Source organism: Cebus imitator, unplaced genomic scaffold, assembly GCF_001604975.1.
Source record: "Cebus imitator isolate Cc_AM_T3 unplaced genomic scaffold, Cebus_imitator-1.0 Scaffold328, whole genome shotgun sequence".
NCBI lineage: Eukaryota > Metazoa > Chordata > Mammalia > Primates > Cebidae > Cebus > Cebus imitator.
The window spans coordinates 1,052,918-1,073,267 of record NW_016107643.1 but is presented as its reverse complement, the minus strand read 5'-3'; the positions used below and the strand labels follow the sequence as shown (position 1 = coordinate 1,073,267).

The 20,350-nt window shown below is 50.9% G+C and overlaps 1 protein-coding gene and 1 long non-coding RNA gene across 6 annotated transcripts in view; both read left to right on the top strand.

Annotated features, from left to right (window-relative positions):
- The window catches only part of UBOX5 (U-box domain containing 5), a 47,699-nt gene extending 37,151 nt beyond the window's left edge, over nt 1-10,548 (top strand). For 3 of the 5 annotated variants that reach the window (XM_017504780.2, XM_017504782.1, XM_017504783.2), the window contains 2 exons: nt 5,404-5,565; nt 9,835-10,548. In XM_017504780.2, the coding sequence (XP_017360269.1) occupies nt 5,404-5,565; nt 9,835-10,043 (371 nt within the window). In that variant the 3' untranslated portion in view covers nt 10,044-10,548. The remainder of the gene's footprint in view (nt 1-5,403; nt 5,566-9,834) is intronic. The other 2 variants (XM_017504784.2, XM_017504785.2) reach the window with 2 other exon arrangements.
- An 869-nt stretch (nt 10,549-11,417) lies between these two features.
- Nucleotides 11,418-14,643, top strand: LOC108286760. Its single transcript, XR_001818055.2, has 2 exons — nt 11,418-13,468; nt 14,409-14,643. It is a non-coding gene; the product is annotated as an uncharacterized LOC108286760 (long non-coding RNA).
- Nucleotides 14,644-20,350: the final 5,707 nt, after the last annotated feature.

Sequence of the window (20,350 nt, the reverse complement as noted above, 5' to 3'; positions counted from 1 at the left end):
TTCTCGGCTCACCTCAACCTCCACCTCCTGGGTTCAAGCAATTCTCTTGCCGCAGCCTCCTGAGTAGCTGGCATTACAGGCATGCGCCACCATACCTGGCTAATTTTGTATTTTTAGTAAAGACAGGGTTTCACCATGTTGGTCAGGCTGGTCTCAAACTCCTGACCTCGGGTGATCCACCCACCTTGGCCTCCCAAAGTGCTGGGATAACAGGCATGGGCCACCGCGCCCAGCCTGCAATATTCTTAAATATGAGATTTAGGGATCCTAGCTTCCTGCCTCTTCCTGGGGCATTGACAGTGATTTCTGGGGCCGGTGATGTTTCTCTCTTCTGAGTTGAGCAGCCCTGGTTCACTGGGTGACCTCTGCAGCTGAACGTATTCAGTGTGAATGCCCCATTGTAAGCTGGATGTTGGCTCTTAGGCTGAGATAGATGTTTTTGCCATGTTAGAGAAGTATTGGTTCTCTATTGCTAGGTAGCAAATTACCCCAAAACTTACTGGTTTAAAACAACAAACATTCATTTTCTCATAACTTCTGTGGGTCACAAATCCCAGCATAACTTGTCTGGATTCTCTGCTTCAGGGTCTTCCAGGGCTGCTGTCAAACTGGTGGCCAGGGCTGTGGTCATCTCAAGGGTCAACTAGGGAAGGCATTTTCTTCTAGTCTCACCCACGTGATTGTTGCAAGATTCAGCTCCTGATGCATTATTGGACGGAGGCCTCACTTGCTGGTTGGCTGTTGGCCCCAGGCTTCTCTTTGTTCCTTGCCACATGGGTCTCTCTGTAGGGCAGTGCACGTATGGCAGTTGTGTGTTCCAGAGAGAGTGCAGACGAGGGAAAAACGTCTTTTAGAATCTAATCTTGAAAGTCACACTCCTCACTTCTACTGTATTCCAATTTTTCTCAAGGTGTTTGTTAACTGCTTATTTATAATATCAAGATAAATAATTTTTTTAGCCTCCATCTTCATATTTCTTAGTTCAAGAGCACAGCTCGGTGACAAACTTCTGTATAATTCAACCCAGAAATTCTTTTCTTTCTTTTTTTTTTTTTTTTGAGATGGAGTTGCTGTGTCACCCAGGCTGCAGTGCAGTGGCATGATCTCGGCTCACTTCAACCTCTGCCTCCCAGGTTCAAGCAATTCTCCTGCCTCAGCTTCTGGAGTAGCTGAGACTACAGGTGCATGCCACCACGCCTGGCTAATTTTTGTATCTTTATGAGATGGAGCCTCACTCTGTCACCCAGGCTGGAGTGCAGTGGCATGATGTTGGCTCACTGCAACCTCCGCCTCCTGGGCTCAAGCGATTCTCCTCCCTCAGCCTCCTGAGTAGCTGGTATTACAGGTGTGAACCACCTCGGCTGGCCTAATTTTTGTATTTTTAGTAGACATGGGGTTTCATTATGCTGGCCAGGCTGGTCTCAAAGTCCTGACCTCAAGTGATCCACCCACCTCAGCCTCCCAAAATGCTGGAATTACAGGCCTGAGGTACTGTGCCTGGCCAAGAAATTCTTTATATTCCAAAATCACTTTGCATTGTGAAAGATATCAGCCTTCCTCATCTCCTCACAATCTTTCATGGAATCATCATTTCTGTAGAAATCTGCGTGTGCCGTCTTTCTTCTTTCAGCTGCAGCAAAATTACCTGCAGCCCCCAGGAACACGAGTGCTCCAACAATATGAAACCTCAGACGCCTGGCTAGAGGGCCGATCCCCTGAGGTTTCATCAAAGCACCAGAAGCCATTGTAGTGGTTGTCCTTGATAGGTATGTCAGCCTCAACACCAGTGTCTTTCCTGCCTGGTGGAGAAATGGATCACTGTGTTCTGTTTGTTAGAACAAGACTCTAAGTCCAGCCCACTCAAAGGGAGAGGATACCAAAGAGCATGAATATCAGGAGGTAGGGTTTACCTGGAGATGCTTCAGAAACTCTCCTCTGCCACTGATATCTATTTTATTATTTTTATCCAGGACTGGGGAATCGAACTTTGTTTCATGCCTTTTAGTATCAGTGGAAATGATACTATAATCATTATTATTTGAGACAGAGTTGCACCCTTGTTGCCCAGGTTGCAGTGCAATGACACAATCTTGGGTCACTGCAACCTCTGCCTCCCAGGTTCAAGCAATTCTCCCACCTCAGCCTCTTGAGTGGCTGGAATTATGTCACCATGCCCGGTTACTTTTGTATTTTAAGTAGAGACAGGGTTTCTCCATGTTGGTCAGGCTGGTCTCGAACTCCTGACCTCAGGTGCTCCACCCACATCAGCCTACCAAAGTGTTGGGATTACAGACGTGAGCCACCCTGCCCAGCCCTTCAGATCTTTTAATGTAATAAAATACGTTAATGGATTTTCTAATATTGCACCATTCTTTCTTTTCTCCTTTCTTTGCCTTCTTTGCACTATCAATATTGCACCATTCGTACATTCCTGGAGTAAACTTCATTTGGTCATGAATCTTTTAATGTTAATTGTTGTTTTTTTTGTTTTTGTTTTTGTTTTGAGACAGAGTCTTGCTCTGTCACCCAGGCTGGAGTACAATGGCATGATCTCAGATCGCTGATACCTCTCTCTCAGGCTCAAGAGATTCTTTTGCCTCAGCCTCCTAAGTAGCTGAGATTACAGGTGCCTGCCACCACGCCTGGCTAATATTTTGTATTTTTAATAGAGACAGGGTTTCACCATCTCTGCCAGGCTGGTCTCGAACTCCTGACCTCAAGTGATCCACTTGCCTTGGTCTCCCAAAGTGCTGGGATTACAGGCAGGCATGAACCACCTGTTAACATGACAGTGCCCTTCCTGTGAATGGGTTTTCTTTTCTTTTTTTCTTTTTTTTTTTTTTTTTGAAACGGAGTTTCGCGCTTGTTACCCAGGCTGGAGTGCAATGGTGCGATCTTGGTTCACCGCAACCTCCGCCTCCTGGGTTCAGGCAATTCTTCTGCCTCAGCCTCCTGAGTAGCTGGGATTACAGGCATGCGCCACCATGCCCAGCTGATTTTTTGTATTTTTAGTAGAGACGGGGTTTCACCATGTTGACCAGGATGGTCTCAATCTCTTGACCTTGTGATCCACCCGCCTTGGCCTCCCAAAGTGCTGGGATTACAGGCGTGAGCCACCATGCCTGGCGGGTTTTCTTTTCTTTTCTTTTTTTTTTTTTTGGAGACAGAATCTCCCTTTGTTGCTCAGGCTGGAGTGCAGTGATGCAATCTCTGCTCACTGCGACCTCTGCTGCTGGGATTTAAGCAATTCTCCTGCCTCAGCCTCTTGAGTAGCTAAGACTACGGGTGCACACCACCACACCCTGCTAAGTTTTTTTTTGTTTTTGAAACAGAGTCTTGCTTTGTCGCCCAGGCTAGAGTGCAGTGGCATGATCTCAGCTCACTGCAACCTCCTCCTGGATTCAAGTGATTCTCCTGCCTCAGCCTCCTGAGTAGCTGGGATTACAGGTGCTTAACACCATGCCTGGCTAATTTTTATATTTTTAGTACAGACGGGGTTTCACCATGTTGGCCAGGTTGGTCTCGAACTCCTGACCTCGTGATCCTCCCACCTTGGCCTCTCAAAGTGCTGGGATTATAGGCGTGAGCCACTGTGCCTGGCCAGTTTTTTTGTGTTTTTCAGTAGGGATGGGGTTTCGCTATGTTGACCAGGCTGGTCTCGAACTTCTGACCTTAAGTTATCTGCCTGCTTTGGCCTCCCAAAGTGTTGAGATTACAGATGTGAGCCACTGCGCCCGGCCCTGTTAATGGTTTTTTTTTTTTTGGTGTGGGGGAACGGAGTGTTGCTCTGTCACCCAGGCTGGAGTGCAGTGGTGCAATCTCACCTCACTGCAACCTCCGCCTCCTGATTTCAAGCAATTTTCCTGCCTCAGCCTCCTGAGTAGCTGGGATTACAGGCATGCACCACTACACTTGGCTAATTTTTATATTTTTAGTTTCTGTAGAGACAGGGTTTCGCCATGTTGACCAGGCTGGTCTTGAACTTCTGACCTCAGGTGATCTGCCTGTCTCAGCCTCCCAAAGTGCTGGGATTACAGGCGTGAGCCACTGTGTCCAGCCTGACAATCTTTTCTTTTTCTTTTTTTAATTAAAATTGTTTTGTTTAGAGTTGATAGTTGTTTTAATTTCGTGTCTTCTTCTAAAAGGCTATGCAAATAGTATGCTTAATGTTTATTTCTGTGTCTTTGGTTTTAAGAGTAAATTCTAGTTAACATGATCTCCAGAAAATCCTGGAAGTGTCTGAGGCGCAGTGGGATGGAACAAGGGAAAAAGTCCTTAGACCTCAGTGTCAGTTGTGGAGGTCTCCATGCAGTTGGCCTTCACAAACTTGGTGACTCAGGACCATGCTGACTAAGGCTCCTTCAAGGCCCTAGGCTGATGTCCTGTGTCCTGCAAACAATAGACAAAATGTTCCATTCCCCTCTTTGGGACAGCATTGCAAATTTTGCTTTGAGGCAGGTCCCTGGGGCCTTTCTTGGTCAGCTGTCCCCCTACCCCTTTGGCCTTCACCCTTGTTCCATGACTTGGCTTTCTGTTGACCCTACACTGACGGTCCCCTAAATTGTGGTGTGGTCAGTGTGGCATCTTAGTTCTATTCGGTAATAACTGCTTTGTTTTACTTAACAGGAGAGAGAGGACATGAACACCTAGAAAATGCAGATGAGCCCCACTGTGGGGTAGTGGGGTCCCCAGAAGGGAGGAGTTAGGGAAAGAGAAGACTAAGGCCATCGGGGAGGGAATGGGGGTTAGGGAGCAGGAATCGAAAGCCAGCTTTTGCTTGCTCCTGTCATTTCCTTGGCCAGCAAGGAGGCAGTTAGAAAGGAGGCCGGGCATGGTGGCTCACACCTGTAATCCCAGCACTTTGAGAGGCCGAGGCGGGCGAATCACAGAGTCAGGAAATCGAGACCATCCTGACTACTAAATGGGATTTAGTAGAAATCCCATCTCTACTAAAATACAAAAATTAGCCGGGTGTGGTGGTGCACACCTGTAATCCCAGCTACTCCGGAAGCTGAGGCAGGAGAATCACTTGAACCCTGGGAGGCAGAAGTTGCAGTGAGCGGAGATTGAGCCACTGCACTCAGCCTGGCAACAGAGCTAGACGCCATCTCAAAAAAAGGAAAAGGAGGGTGCAGTTCTGCAGTTGAGCCACGAGGTGGCCCATGCCTGCCCAGCAGTTTCTCCAGGAGGAGAAAAGCCTGAAGCGGGTGGGTGGGCAGGAACTGCCAAGGGTTCCTAGGGCTTTACCTCCTGGTGTCCTGTCATGGTCCACAAATAGACATTAGGATGGAGTTTCACTACACTGATGTGTGAGATTGAAGGTGCCATTTTTATAGCCCTCGAAGGACTTGAGGCTGTTCTGTGTTGCGGAGCCTGTCTCTGGTTGTGCGCCTCTCTCGACAGGTCCACTGTCCCACGAGCAGAAGCTGTCACAAAGCTTGGAAATTGCCTTGGCATCCACCCTTGGCTCCATGCCCTCCTTTACGGCACGGCTGACCAGGGGACAGCTCCAGCACCTTGGCGCAAGAGGGAGCAGCGCTTCCTGGAGGCCTGGCACCAGCTCGGGTAACATGGGCCCCCGCCATCTCCTTGAAGCCTTGGAACAGGTGGTCTGTTCTCTGTCTCTGGATGCTGGGCTGAGTCCCCGGGGGCTCTGTGGACCTGCCTGGCCAGCCTCCCCCTCAGTTCCAACACCCAGCCTGGGAGAGAGCCTGTTCTCTTGCCTTTTCCAGGGGGAATTGAGGGTCTGCCTGTGAACTTAAACTTCTTACAAGAAAGGCTTTCTTTAGTCAACCCTTAGTAATTCTGTGGATGTAGGGCTTGGCAACCCTCTGCTGTGTTTCTTTGTGATATCTAATATTAATTATTCTCTCTTGAGGATTTTTGTTGCTCTCTTTTTTGTTGTTATTTATTTATTTTTGAGATAGTCTTGCTCAGTTCCCCAGGCTGGAGTGCAGTGGCACAGTCTTGGTTTACTGCAACCTCTGCCTCCTGGGTTCAAGTGATTCTCCTTCCTCAGCCTCCTGAGTAGCTGGGATTACAGGTGCCCACCACCATGCCCAGCTAATTTTTTGTATTTTTAGTAGAGACAGGGTTTCACTATGTTGGCCGGGCTGGTCTCGAACTCCTGACCTTGTCGTGATCCGCCTGCCTTGGCCTCCCAAAGTTCTGGGATTACAGGCATGAGCCACCATGCCTGGCCTTTTTTGTTATTTTTTCTCATTTAGCCTGTCTCTAGTGTGACATACAAGCACTTCATGTAAATGTGAAGAGAGGTTCGGGTTGGGTTTTGTCATCCTCATCCTCTTCCCTTTGTATTAACACTTCCGTCAGTGTCTTAGAGCAATGGCAGCTTATGGGCCAGTTTTTGCCTAAAATGAACCTTTGCCCCCACTGTATGCCAGAATCTGTTAGGATACAAAGCAAGAGAAACTGACTGCAAAGCAAGGCATTTTTTATGAGATAGAGCCTGGTGGGGCCTACGATAAGGCACATACCTGATTCCTTTCCTGCCTGCACAAAGCCAGTGCCTTCCGTTGGTGTCTGGACCCCAGGCTGCCTTCCTCTTCTGTCTCTAGTTCCCCACTTCCCTGTCTCTCTCCTGCCTACTCTGATTGTCCTGACCACCCCCAAGAACCTGTCTTATAAAGTGGCCTCCACTTCCCTGACTTCAGATCTTATGGTTGCGTACCCTTTCGGCAGTATGTTATGTGGCCAGCCAGCCCGTGCTGCCTGAAACGCCTTCTCTCTTGGCTTTCAGGCTGTTTTGCATCTTTTCTCCTGTCTTCAGTGGTCCCTCTTCAGTTTCCATTGCCAGTTGCCCTCTCTACCAGCTCTGGCCCTGGACTCTCTAATCTCTTTTTTTTTTTTTTTTTTTTTGAGACAGAGTCTCACTCTGTTTCACTCTGTTGCCTGGGCTGGAGTGCAGTGGCATGATCTTGGCTCACTGCAACCCCTACCTTCTGGGTTCAAGCTATTCTCCTGCCTCAGCCCCCACTAGTAGCTAGGATTACAGGCATACGCCGCCAAGCTCAGTTAATTTTTTGGTCTCCAACGCCTGACCTCGTGTTTAGCCATGTTGGCCAGGCTGGTCTTGAACTCCTGACCTCAGGTGTTCCACCTGCCTCGGCTTCCCAAAGTGCTGGGATTACAGGCGTGAGCCACCACGCTTGGTCTCACTGTGCCTTTTTCTTTAACAGACAGTCTGTTCTTTGTGCTTGCTGTCCTTTCATTCTTCATGGCTGGCCCCTTTTCATACTCACAGCTCTTCCTGTAGGAGGCCATGTTAGCCCACCCTGTTCAAAGCATCCTCTCTCTTAATTGCCTCAGTTTGCAGTTATATACTTGGGTTTCCAGTTTGCCCAGGGCACAATGATTGTCTTTTCCTTGATGATTTTTTTTTTCTGTCACTGAAACTGCCCCCGGGGCTCTAGGCCTCCGAGTCCCTTTAATAGGACTTCTGGTCAGTGCTGGGAGAAATTGGGGCCCTTGCATGCCTCTGTAGTGTTCTGCCAGGTGTGGTTTTTAAAACTCTGTTGGAAAATAAGTTCTCATGGTGTGCTGTGGGTGGGTCAGGCAGATCTCTGAAGCCTCTAGCAGAGCCTTCATGGAAGGGGAACCACTGAAAAGCAGTCAGTGGCTCTTTCCTCGCTTCCTCCCCTTCCTTCTTTCCCTCCTCCCTCGCCGCCTTCATTCCTCCTTGGCTTCTCTCTCCCTCCTTCCCTTCCCTGTAGAGGTTCACCTTTCCACTCACTGGGGTATTCTTGGCTTGTGTGCACAGGAGAGGCACCAGTACTTTTATGTTGCTTAATGTTTGGCGCAAAGAAAACGCCCACAGCCAGGCCACTCTTTCCTGGCTACAGTTCTCAGGGATGTGGAGGCAGGGAGTGCTCGTTAGACTACACATCAGTTTCTGCTCCCCTGTGTAGGGCACCCCTTCTCTCCCTTCTTTGGTTCCTGGTGCCTGAGTGTAGATGGCAGGTCCATTTATCACATGTGAATGGAGCAGGTGCCCTGTGAGGTGCTGCGCCAGGCCCTGAGGCCAGATGAGAAACATGGACATAGTCCTGACCCTCCAGGCCTGCAAAGCCTCGGGAGGAAGCAGGCATGCTAGCTGGGAGGCTGAGAAGTGCGAATGGGCTCTAAATGCACAGGAAAGGAGCAGTCTGGGGAGGCTTCCTGGAATGGGTGAGGTCTGAGCCAAGTCTCCAGATAAGGGCATTCTAGGCAGAGGGAACAGCAAGCACAAAGTGAGGAAGCCAGCAGCACCTCTGAGGTCTGGCCAGTGTGTGTGCAGAGAAGTGATTGGAAGCTGCTGCACTCCAGAAGGTGAGACTGGTGTGAAGAGAGGTGAGGAGGCTGGGTGGGCTGTGCAGGGAGTCTTGACTGTCCCAAAAGATGGGGAGCCACTAAGAGGTAGAAGGCAGAGGCATGGGGTGATTAGGGTTCATAGGTGGGTCATTGGAGGCAGCTTTGAGGACAGATTGAGAGGACAAGCCTGGAGAAGAGTGAAGCGTTAGGAAGAGATGTGCTAAGCGGCCTGGATTATGGTGATGAAATGGACAGAGAGAAGGGGGGTTAAGAATCATTTCTGGCCGGGCGCGGTGGCTCAAGCCTGTAATCCCAGCACTTTGGGAGGCTGAGGCGGGTGGATCACGAGGTCAAGAGATCGAGACTGTCCTGGTCAACATGGTGAAACCCCGTCTCTACTAAAAATACAAAAAATTAGCTGGGCATGGTGGCGCGTGCCTGTAGTCCCAGCTACTCAGGAGTCTGAGGCAGGAGAATTGCCTGAACCAAGGAGGCGGAGGTTGCGGTGAGCCGAAATCGCGCCATTGCACTCCAGCCTGGGAAAAAGAAACATTTCTGAAGCAGATTGGTTTGAGGTTCCTTTGGGATCCCCCAGAGAGTAGTGGCTAGGAATGGAGACAGGGACTGCAGAGAGGACAGGCAAGCCCATCCCCTGTCACTCTCCAGAGGGGCCACGAGGAAAGGAAGAGCTGTGGGTACAGCCTAGTGGGGCATGGCCAGAGCTGCCCACTGTGACCCTCATTCAAGGATGCCCTGCAGGAGTTGCGGAAGGAGGGAGAGTCTGCCCAGATGGCCAGGGAAGCACAGGAGGGGATTGAGGGGTCGGGAGCAGAGCTGCCAGTAGCAGTGAGGGGGCTGCAGGCTGCAGGGCTGAAGGGAGCAGGAGCCAGGCCCCAGAGGCAGGTGCGCTGCAGGCCTCAGCCCTGTCTCTGCTGACCTCCCTCCTCACACTTCCCTACTCTGGTACACTGGACCATTTGCTGTTTTTCCTTTCCTTTTTCTTTTTTGTAGAGACAGGATTGCACTATGTTGCCCAGGCTAGTCTCGAACTCCTGGACTCAAGTGATCCTCCTGCCTCAACCTCCCAAAATGCTGGGATTACAAGCGTGAGCCACCCACTGGCCTGCCTTTTCCTTTTCTTGTCGCATCTCATGTTTCTTGCAGTTTATATTGTCAGAGTGAGCTGTGCCTTGCTCCAGGCTTGGCTGCCTATCTCAGGGAAAGTATAGCTTGCTGGGAGACTAGGAGGAAGGGCCCAGTCCTGCCTGCTGCCCTCAGAAGCCAGCTCTTCTCAAGCATTCGTAGAGGCACAGAGATTTGGTCAAAGATGATAGAGAAAAGGCCTCCTGGGTTCCCCGGCTCCCTCTCCATCTCCCACTCCCTTCCGAGATCAGCCTGGGGCGGGCTCCGGAGGGATGAACCAGCTGCTGTAGCGGCCTTGTGGGAAGGCTGTGCCTCTCAGACCAGCCTGGACCATGGAGCAGCTTTCCTAACCCTGGACTGTTTTCCTCCCTGATTTACCAGAGCAGCCTGGGAGCATCCCGGGCCCCGAGTGTGCCTCCTGCAAAAGAGTGTTTTCTCCCTACTTCAAAAAGGAGCCGGTGTACCAGCTGCCCTGCGGCCACCTCCTGTGCCGACCCTGCCTGGGTGAGAAGCAACACTCCCTGCCCATGATGTGCACCACCTGCCAGCAGCCAGTTGCTAGCCAGGACGTGCTGCGGGTCCACTTCTGAGTGACTGACCTCCACCGGAGGAGACCCATCACTGGAAGGGGCTGAGGGGAACAGGAGCAGGGCACAGCACCCCTGAGGTCTGGCCAGGTCCCAGGCACAGAGCTGTCTGCCCCCTCCTGGGGCTCTCATTCATCACTTCACGGTGTATCATACTGCTTTCACAGTGGTGGCAATAGGGCAACAAAGCCATAGGCCAGAGGGTGGGGTGAAAGTCCTTGTCTCCCCTGCCTCCCTGCCACTCACCCTGCCTGAGCCCAGGGTCTGCTGGAACCAGCCCCACCCTAGACAGGAGCACCCCTACTGAGGGCCCCCCTGCAGTTTATGTGCACCCCCTTCCAGCAGGGCACTGTGGGTGGCTCATCCTAGACTGTGGCTCAGATCTCAGGAGCCTCTGCCTTCAGGGTCATCCAAAAGTGGACCTTGAGGGGTGGGGGTGTCTATAGAGTGCATGACTCAGCCCCCGACTGGCAGCCTTAATAAAGCGATGGTTGACGTCTGCTCTGGGCTTCCTCCTGGTAGAGTGCCCATCTGTGTCGTCACACTCCTGTCACCCACCTGCATCCGCATAAGTAGAACTCACAGGGCAGCTGTATGGAGTCACTGCAACCCATCAGGTTGTCATTTCTGTCAACAGCCTGAAAGGACACAAAGTCGAGTTTTCAGATCTGTCCCCTGCGAGGGGGCTCAGAACCTAGGTTTGCAGGTGGGTGTACATGGGGGGAAGGTGGAGAGCTCCCTTTACCTGTGCCAGCCGTGCTCAGCCAGATCCTCAAACTGCTCCCTGACAGGGAGCACAGCATGTCTGCACATGGCCAGTTTCAGGAAAAAATACTTGTTTACAGGCTGCATTCTTCTTCAGTCCAACATTTAGCTTTATGGAGTCCCAAATAGATCCATATCCCTACAACTTGATACTGTATCAGATTCCAGCCATTAGAAGAACCTCAGTGAGAAAACATACTTGCCTTTCCCTCTTCCCTTCTAAGTAAGTTTGGGAAGGAGCAGCCTGGAGATGCTTTGTAAGGCTGTATTTTACCCTTGAGCTTAGCGCAGGTCCCTGTGAACAGGCCATGGTGCACTGCACATTCCTTTCCTTTAGGCCATCCAGGGCTCTAGACCATACCTAAGACTTTAGAGATCGGGTTTGGGATTAGGTTTTTTTGGAGACAGAGTCTCGCTGTGTTGCCCAGGCTGGAGTGCAGTGGCACGATCTCGGCTCACTGCAACCTCCACCTCCTGGGTTCAGGTGATTTTCCTGCTTAGCCTCTGGAGTAGCTGGAATTACAGGTGTGCGCCACAATGCCCAGCTAATTTTTCGTATTTTTAGTAGAGATGGGGTTTCACCATGATGTTGGCCAGGCTGGTTTCGAACTCCTGACCTCAGGCAGTCCGCCCGCCTCAGCCTTCCAAAGTTCTGGGATTATAGACGTGAACCACTGAGCCTGGCCGCTGCTTTTTTTTTTTTTTTTCCTGAGACCGGGTCGGTCTCTTCCCCATGCTCGAGGGCAGTGGTGTGATCATAACTCAGTGCAGCCTTAAACTCCTGGGCTTAAGGGATCCTCCCACCTCTGCCTACCAGGTAGCAGAAGCTATAGGCATGTCCCCCCCTGCCCAGCTAATTTTTTTATTTTTTATTTTTTGTAGAGGCAAGGTCTTGCTATGTTGTCCAGACTGGACTCACCTGGGCTCAAGTGATCCTCCCAAAGTGCTGGAATTGCAGGCGTGAACCACTGCCTAGCCAAGCCTGCATTTTCTTGAGTTCATAATGTCATTTGTCCACAAAGGTGGCTTCAGAGAGGTGGTCACATGCTTCCCTTTGCTTCCCAATGGCACTGACCTTGATTCAGCCCTCACATGAGACCTGAGGGTCTGCATAGATGCCCTGTGCCACCCTGGCTGGCGAGGCTCCTGTCTGCCCCTGGCTTTCAGTGTCTGTGCCTCTCCAGAATCTTGCCTTGCCCTCCCATGTACTTTTGTTCTTAGAAAAGCCCCAGCACATTAGCCGGTCGTGGTAGTGGGCGCCTCCCAGCTACTTGGGAGGCTGAGGCAGGAGAATCACTTGAACCTGGGAGGCAGAGGTTACAGTGATCCGAGATTGCGCCACTGCACTCCAGCCTGGGTGACATAGCGAGACTGGCTCAAAGAAAAGAAAAAGCCCCAGCAGGTAGCAAAAGCATTTCTTGGTGAGTGTCAGGGGTGGTGATTCCCACCCTCAACCTGTCATGGTCTCAGGGAATAGCCTACTTCTCACTGGCAGCTTGATACCCACAGTGCGCCCTGGCTGCTGGGGCCCATCTCTCCAGGGGAATCCTGTCCACCCAACCCCAGGAGCCTCAGTGTGCAGTCAGTGTCAGCACAGCGCTCCCAGGTGAGGGCTGGGCTGCCTCCCCTTAAGCAGCTGTGCTGGAGGTACTATCCAGACCGCCTGCAGGGCCCTGGGGATGTGCATTTCTAACAGGCTCCGGCCCCCAATACTGCTCTGGTGGAAAACCCAGCCTGGGAGTCCCTGGAATGTCAGGTCCTGTCCTAGGTCCAGGTGGAGCCATGTCCAGGAGTTGCGCTCATTTTTCTTGTTTGAAAAACTTCCCCCAGAAGGAAGTGGTCTTTTCACTACCCTTACCAGAAACATGCTAAGCACCACTGGGCTCTGTTTCTGTCCCCTAGAAAATGAGGATAAAATTTCTCTTGCTGTCACGTGGCTCCGAAGGCAGTTTATTTCTCACTAGAACCTGGACCCAAGCACAGAGCAGCTATCAACACGCAGAGTTGAAATCCACGGAAGGAGAAGACTCAGGGCCCCAGAGCCTTGCTGTGGCCCTGCTGCCCTCCAGAGACCTTCTGCCCCCTCCATGACCAGAGGGTCTGTGGGCACATGTCTCTTCCCCTTCCCGTGACATTGACTCGATGGCCTTCTGAAAGCAAGAGGCCAGGGCCATGGCACCCCTGCAGTTTGGGGGGCAGAGGGGCCCAGGCAGCTTCAGTCTCCAAATCTGTCTTCCCAAGGTGCAAAGGTGGTTTGCCTTGTGGCTCTGGCCTTTGGCCATTCTCTGTCCTCACTCACAGGGGCTTTGGCCCTCTAGTCGCCCTTTCAGCCCCTGAGTAGTTGGAAGAGAGGTTGGTGTCAGAAAAGAAGTAGATGAACCAAATGGCCAGGAAGAGGAATAGCTGCTCAGAGTGTTCCATCTCCCTGCAGCTGGGCTGCCAGGCCCCGGGGCACCTGGGGTGTGGGGCTTAGTAGCTTCCCCCAGCCCCACACCTGCCCTGCCTCCCCCATAGCTCTCCAGCTTGAGGCCTCCCAGCAACTGGGCACTTTTCCATTCCCCAGGAGATGGGCCCTCAGCCGCCTTGGTTGCTGGAAGTAGGTCTGGAGACAAAGAGCCCTGCCCTGGAGGAAGCCGCTTTGCCTGCCTGGCCTCCTGCCTGTGGTATTGTGACATTGTGAGGTGGGAGGGCTGCCATTGTGGACACTGGGGTGGGGAGATGCTTCAGGCTGGTTGCTTCCCAGGGCTCCTGTGGCCTTTGCTGAGCAGGGCCTGGTTCCAGAGCTGCCCCCCAGGCTTCTCCCACTCCCTGCCCAGGGCTGCTGTCATCTCCCCTGGATGCTCAGCATGCTCACACGGTCTTTCCTTCCAGTTCTGGGTTGGAAGAGGGGTGGCTGGGTTGGGAATTAGTCAAAGCTGCACTGTCCAGTAGAGTAGCCACTAGCCGCAGTGGCTATTTAAATAAAAGTAAATGAGATTTGAAACTCGGTTCATTACCCACACCACCCACATTTCAAGTGCTTGATAGTCACATGGGGTTCGTGGTTCCTGGGTTTTGGCCATAATCCAAATGACAGTCCCAAACGCCATAACCCCAAATGTTGAAATCCCTAAAGATCAAAATCCCTAAAGTTTAAAATCCCTTGATGTCTGATTGAATCCCCAAATCATAAATTACAGATTTGAAATTAGGTACAATCAAGACTTCTTCAGTTTGGGCTTTTGGGATTGTGATTTTTAGGATTTCAGACTTTAGGAGTTTTGATCTTTCGGGATTTCAACATTCAGGATTATGGCATTGGGATCCTGTTTTGGGGGTTGTGATCAGCCCAGGTGGGTCCTATGTTGGACAGCACAGATAAAGACCATTTCTACCATTGCCGAAAGTTCTGGACAGTGCTGGGCCAAAATAGAAGCTTGGTCCCCTTCCCTCTTATGAACTGTCACCTGGGAGAGGAGGGAAGCCCCCCTTCATGGGGACAGGAGAGCAGAACAGTAGGGAGCAAAATCAGACAGGCTTGAACTCCACCTGCCTTCCTCCCCCGCTGGGCAGAAGTGGTACACCCAGGCTCCACCTGGCCATAATGCAGTCTCTCCCTTGCAGAGAGGTGCCTGAAATTGCTCTGTCTGTGCCAAGTGGGTGACAGGATCTCCAGAGTGGCACAGGACTGAGGTGAGGACAAAGGAGGAAGCCTTGGGATGGTCAACTGTATTCCATCAGGATTTTCACCAATAACAGGATAATGCTACCCTTAACCCAGTTATCATATGACCACACAAACATGTTGACGTTTTCCCTTACAATATTTTTCTGTAAAGAAAAAATATTTATAGGTATATAGTGCATGGTTCTGTTGTTTGCTATTTCTAACACCATCTCATGGACATTTGCCCTTGTTGTTAGATACTCTTCTTATAAAGCTCATGTGTAGGCCGGGCGTGGTGGCCTACAAATGGGCTTTATAAGAAGAGTATCTACACCTGTAATCCCAGCACTTTGGGATGCCGAGGCAGGCGGATCACCTGAGGTCAGGAGTTCAAGACCTGCCTGGCTAACATGGTGCGGCCCTGTCTCTACTAAAAATACAAAAAACTAGCCGGACGTGGTGGCACACACCTATAATCCCAGCTACTCAGGAGCCTGAGACATGAGAATCGCTTGAACCCAGGAGGCCGAGGTTGCAGTGAGCTGAGATGGTACCACTGCAATCCAGCCTGGGCAACAAGAGCAAAACTCCGTCTCAAATAAATAAATAAATAAATAAATAAAGCTCATTTGTAAGAACAAGCCAAGGTAGCCAAGAAAACCCTGAAAAAGAACAGTTTGGGTTGTGAGTGGGGAGAACTAACCCATGAATACACAGGCAGATGAGCAAAACAGAATGAAAAACCCACAGGCAGGCCCAACTGCACATGGACATTTTTTGTACTGCAAAGGCGGGAATGGGGGAAAACTCTTTCCACAGCGGGTGCTGGAGTCACTGGGCCAATGAAACCATGTAAGAACTAGAGACCAATGGAAAACGAGAGAATTCCTGCGCAACCTGGGAGTGAGGAAAACTGTACTAATTCAAAATCCAGGCTGGGTGCGGTGGCTCACACCTATAATCTCAGCAATTTGGGGGGCCAAGGCAGGTGGATCACCTGAGGGCAGGAGTTCGAGACTAGCCTGGCTAACATGGCAAAACCTCATCTCTACTAAAAATACAAAATTAGCCAGTGTGGTGGTGGGCACCTGTAATCCCAGTTAGGAGGCTGAGGTGGGAGAATTGCTTGAACCCTGGAGGCAGAGGTTGCAGTGAGCCGAGGTCACACCACTGCACTTCAGCCTGGGCGACAGAGGGAGACTCTCTCAAAACAAACCAAAAAACATCTTACATGGAAAAATTCATTAGCAAGTAAAAATAAAAATTACAAGCTGGGAAAATATATTTGGAACCTGTATTAAATGGTTAATATCCATAACATACAGCTTCTAAAAATAACAGATTCACAAAGAAATGCAAATGGCTTTTAAACATACAAACAATGTTCAACCTTGCTCGTAATATGATGAAATAAAGAGGACCATGAAATACCACTTCTTGCTTAGCAGATTGGTAAAAATCTCCAAGTTTTGTCAAAATTTGTAGGCAAGACTGTTGGTTAATGGGCTGTCATACACGATTGGTGAGAAGACTACAATCTTTGGCGGGGAATGTGGCAATATCTGAGCAAGTCATATATGTATGTACCCTTCTGCCCAGGCGTCCTACATCTAGGATTCTAGTCCAAAGATCCCCTGGAATAATATGAAAAGAATTCCAGCCCCAGCAGCAGGCGGCCTGGGCACCCAGAGCTGATCTTTGAGAGGCTGAGGAGCCATGTTGCCCTCCATGGAGGAGCCAGCTGTGTCCAGCCTATGGGCTCAGAAGCAAGGGCTTTACACATGCATGACTTCACACATATTATCAAGGAGATTATGGAGACCTTAGAGGCCATGATGCATGTTAAAAACTTTTGCATTCACCGGGCGTGGTGGCTCATGCCTGTAATCCAAGCACTTTGGGAGGCCGAGGTGGGCGGATCACAAGGTCAGGAGTTTGAGACCAACCTGGCCCATATGGTGAAACCCCATCTCTACTAAAAATACAAAAATTAGCCAGGCATGGTGGTGGGTGCCTGTAGTCCCGGCTACTGGGGAGGCTCAGACAGGAGAATCACTTGAACCCAAGAGGCAGAGGTTGCAATGAGCCAAGATTGCGCCGCTGCACTCCAGCCTGGGCGACAGAGCAAGACTCCCTCTCAAAAACAAAAACCTCTTGCATTCAAAAGTTTTAATAAAAGTTTATATATTGAATACAATGTCCTAAGCATTGCATTAAATGCTGATATGTTAATCCTATTTAATCCCCACAACTTGGCTGGGCATGGTGACTCACACCTGTAATCCCAGCACTTTGGGAGGCCGATGTGGGTGGATCACAAGGTCAAGGGATCAAGACCATCCTGGCCAACATGGCGAAACCCCATCTCTAGTAAAAATACAAAATAGTAGCTAGGCATGGCAGCACATGCTTATGGTCCCAGGTACTTGGGAGGCTGAGGCAGGAGAATCGCTTGAACCCAGGAGGGGAAGCTTGCGGTGAGCTGAGGCCAAGCCACTGCATTCCAGCCTGGGCAACAAGAGCGAGACTGTCTCACAAAACAAAACAAAATAAAGACAAAAAACTCCAACTCTTGGAGTTAAGAGGAAACAGAGACTCAGACCACAAAGAGCCCCTCTGATTGCCTAGCACAACCTACACAAGTCTCTTCACTTGGTTTCAAATCCGTTGTGCAATCCAGAACCAGAGGCACAACGGAGTCTAATTATGGAATAACAACCTCATGACCAGGCTCCAGCACAGCCTTTGAAGTTCAGTATTACACCTCTAGGCACAAAAATAAAAGATGCTCTCCCCATAAAGGCTCAGCAGAGTTAGCCTCATTTAAATACATGAATCTCCTGGTTGAAATGTGAATGGAAAAGTACTCGCGTGCAGTTCCTGGGAGAGGAGGGTGTGGGGAGGAGCAGCACAGACGGCCTCGGGAATGGCTCTATCTGGGACCCAGGGCACTGGGTGCTGGGATCCTGCCGAGGTGCTTCTGCCTCGCTCCAGAGACCCCAGTGTGGGATACGTGTGACCAAAGAAGATCCAGTTTGAAAAAGAAATGAAACTGGGTGTTGGGAAACCTTTTGAGAGTTGGTAACCAAAGGAGGCCTGTGTGGTCCTGGCGAAGTGGGAAGGTGTGAGGGGCAGACAGCGGGGACAGGCCCAGGAAGAGGTCAGGAAGCAGAGGCGCAAGTCAGGAGCAAGGCGGGGCTGGGGCCTACCATGTCCTCTAAACTGCTGGAGAGAACTGGGCTTGAAAAGGGAGGGGACAGGGAATCAGCATGAGGAGACAGAGGCACAGGCTGGCCTCCCCCTCCCACGATTCTTGATACCCTTCCCTTGGGCCCAGGGCCCAGACACTGGCTCTGACTCAGCGGATGAAATGCAACCCCATGGCTCATTAATTAGGAAGCCTGCAATTAGCCTGTCTCAGAAACCAGGAGCCTCCAGAGACAGCCCCTCTCACCTGCCTTCCTCCCTCCCACCCAAAGGATGACATCAGGCTGGGGAGGTCCGGCTCCTGGGACTGAGGAGGGGAAAGGGGAGCGTGAGCAATAGGAGGAATGAGATACGAGGCCCGCGTGTATGCGTGACAGCCTCCGTGAACTGACCTTCAATCATGAGATGATGGAAATGACAAGTGGCCTGAACTTCCGTAAATGTTTCCGCTACTGAAGAAACTCCAGGACAGGCTTGGGTGTGGCCCAGGTGGATCTATAACCCCCGCAAAGCTTCCAGCCCCTGCAACTCAGCGTGAGAGTGAAACCAATTCTGTGGCCAGGATGTGGTTGGCACTGCAGTGTGACTCGGCAGCGCTGCTTAGACGGCTGCTTTCGGCTGCCTCCCTCACAGCTTCCCTGCAGCTGCTTTTCTACCTTTCTCTTCAACTTTGGATTTTTCCACCTTGGAAAACTCTGTTCCAAAGCTTAGTCTCCTTTCCTCTCAGCTTCGTGTCACTGTGATTATTTTAAATTATTGGCTGCCAATTATTTGGCCCACTTTCTTTTTTTTTTTTAAAGACGGGGTTTCACCATGTTGGTCGGGCTGGTCTTGAACCCCCAACCTCAGGTGATCTGCCCGCCTTGACCTCCAAAATGCTTGGATTACAGGCGTGAGCCACCGCACCCGGCCCATTTGGCCCACTTTCCCAGCCAAAAGTGGGCTCTGTTCTTTCTCTTGACCTTGGACGGGGGTGTGGCTGCTTCAACCTATATAGCATGGCAACACTGACCTTCTGTGATTTCAGAGACTGTCATAAAATGCCGTGTCACTCTGCCCGTGTTTTCTGGAGAGTCACTCTTCATCGAAGCCCTGAGCTGCAATTCAATGGCTTCAAGAGCGAATCCAGGCTGGGCCCGATGGCTCATGCCTGAAATCCCATCACTTTGGGAGGCTGAGACGGACAAATCACCTGATGTCGGGAGTTTGAGACCAGCCTGGCCAGTATGTTGAAACCCGTCTCTACTAAAAATACAAAAATTAGCTGGACGAGGTGGCGGGTGCCTGTAATCCCAGCTACTCGGGAGGCTGAGGCAGGAGAATCGCTTGAACCTGGGAGGCAGAAGTTACAGTGAGCCGAGATCATGCCATTGCACTCCAGCCTGGGCAACACAGCAAAACCCTGTCTCAAAAAAAAAAAAAAAAAAAGGTGATCACAACTTCCAGGAAAGCAGGCAGTCCAGGCAACAGTCCCAACTGAACTGAGCTTTTGGGTCATTCCCGCCCAAGTGCCCACGCATGTGAGTGAAGAAGGCCCACAGGATTTCAGCTCGTAGCCCTCTCCTTCTTACTGTGGAGGCCCCAGACACGGTGGAAGAGATTAAAGATGTTCACTGACCTTCAGAACCTGGGCGCGTAAAAAAATGGCGATGGGTCGGTGCCACTGCATTTTGAGTGGTTTGTTACACAGCAACAGTAATGGAAACAACCACAAAATCCTGGACGATTGCTGCAGCGGGGCTAGGAAGGACAGAGAAACCAGGCAGCAAAGCCAGAATCCCCCTTAGCCGAGAGTGACTGCAAATGCCTGTGTGCTGACAATTGGTACGCTTCACTGCTGCCGGGCCGGGCAGGCAGACAGAGGAAAGCCAGGCTGGCCGGGGCTTGCCTACAAAGCCGCTCAGCTAGTCATTTACCGAAGACCCAGGTGGGGTCCATGGTGCGTCTAGGGGACATAGTGACCACAAGGACCACTCTCTAGTGGGGAGGAAAGACAGGGAAACACGTGAATAAAGCATGTCTAAGGTTCCACATTGCCCTGAAGGAGAGGGAGGAGGCGGGTTTTGCCAAGGTTAGGGGTGGGAGCAGGAAAGAGGAGACTCAGGATCTGATATTAGAAATTATCTCAGTGGGCTGGGTGTGGTAGCTTACGCCTGTAATTCCAGCACTTTGGGAGGCTGAAGTGAGAAGATTGTTTGAGCCCAGGAATTCAAGACCAGCCTGGGTAATATAATTAGTTGGGCATAGTGGCACACACCTGTAGTCCCAGCTACTCAGGAGGCTGAGGTGGGAGGATCATTTGAGCCCAGGAGGTCAAGTGAGCTGTGTTTGTGCCACTGCCCTCCAGCCTGGGCAACAGAGTGAGACCCTGTCCAAAAGAAAAGAAAAGATCTCAGTGGATTTGTGGGGGTGAGGGATGCTTAGCTCTATGGCATTTATTTCCCTTCCTACTAGCATCCTGGGTTTCTTTCAAGGCACTACCCTTTCTCCATTGCGTACAGTCTGAAGGAGCTTTATTTAGACACTTGAGGGATGAGCATGATCCAATCTAATCAAAAAAGCCAGCCCCTCCCTGGAGTACGCATCTGAACAGAGAGATCAGGAGGAAGGCACTGGAGTCTCCTTCAGTCGACCCTGTGGATGCCACTCCCATGCTCTGTTCTCTTGACCCCTGGGCACGTCTGTCCCTCAG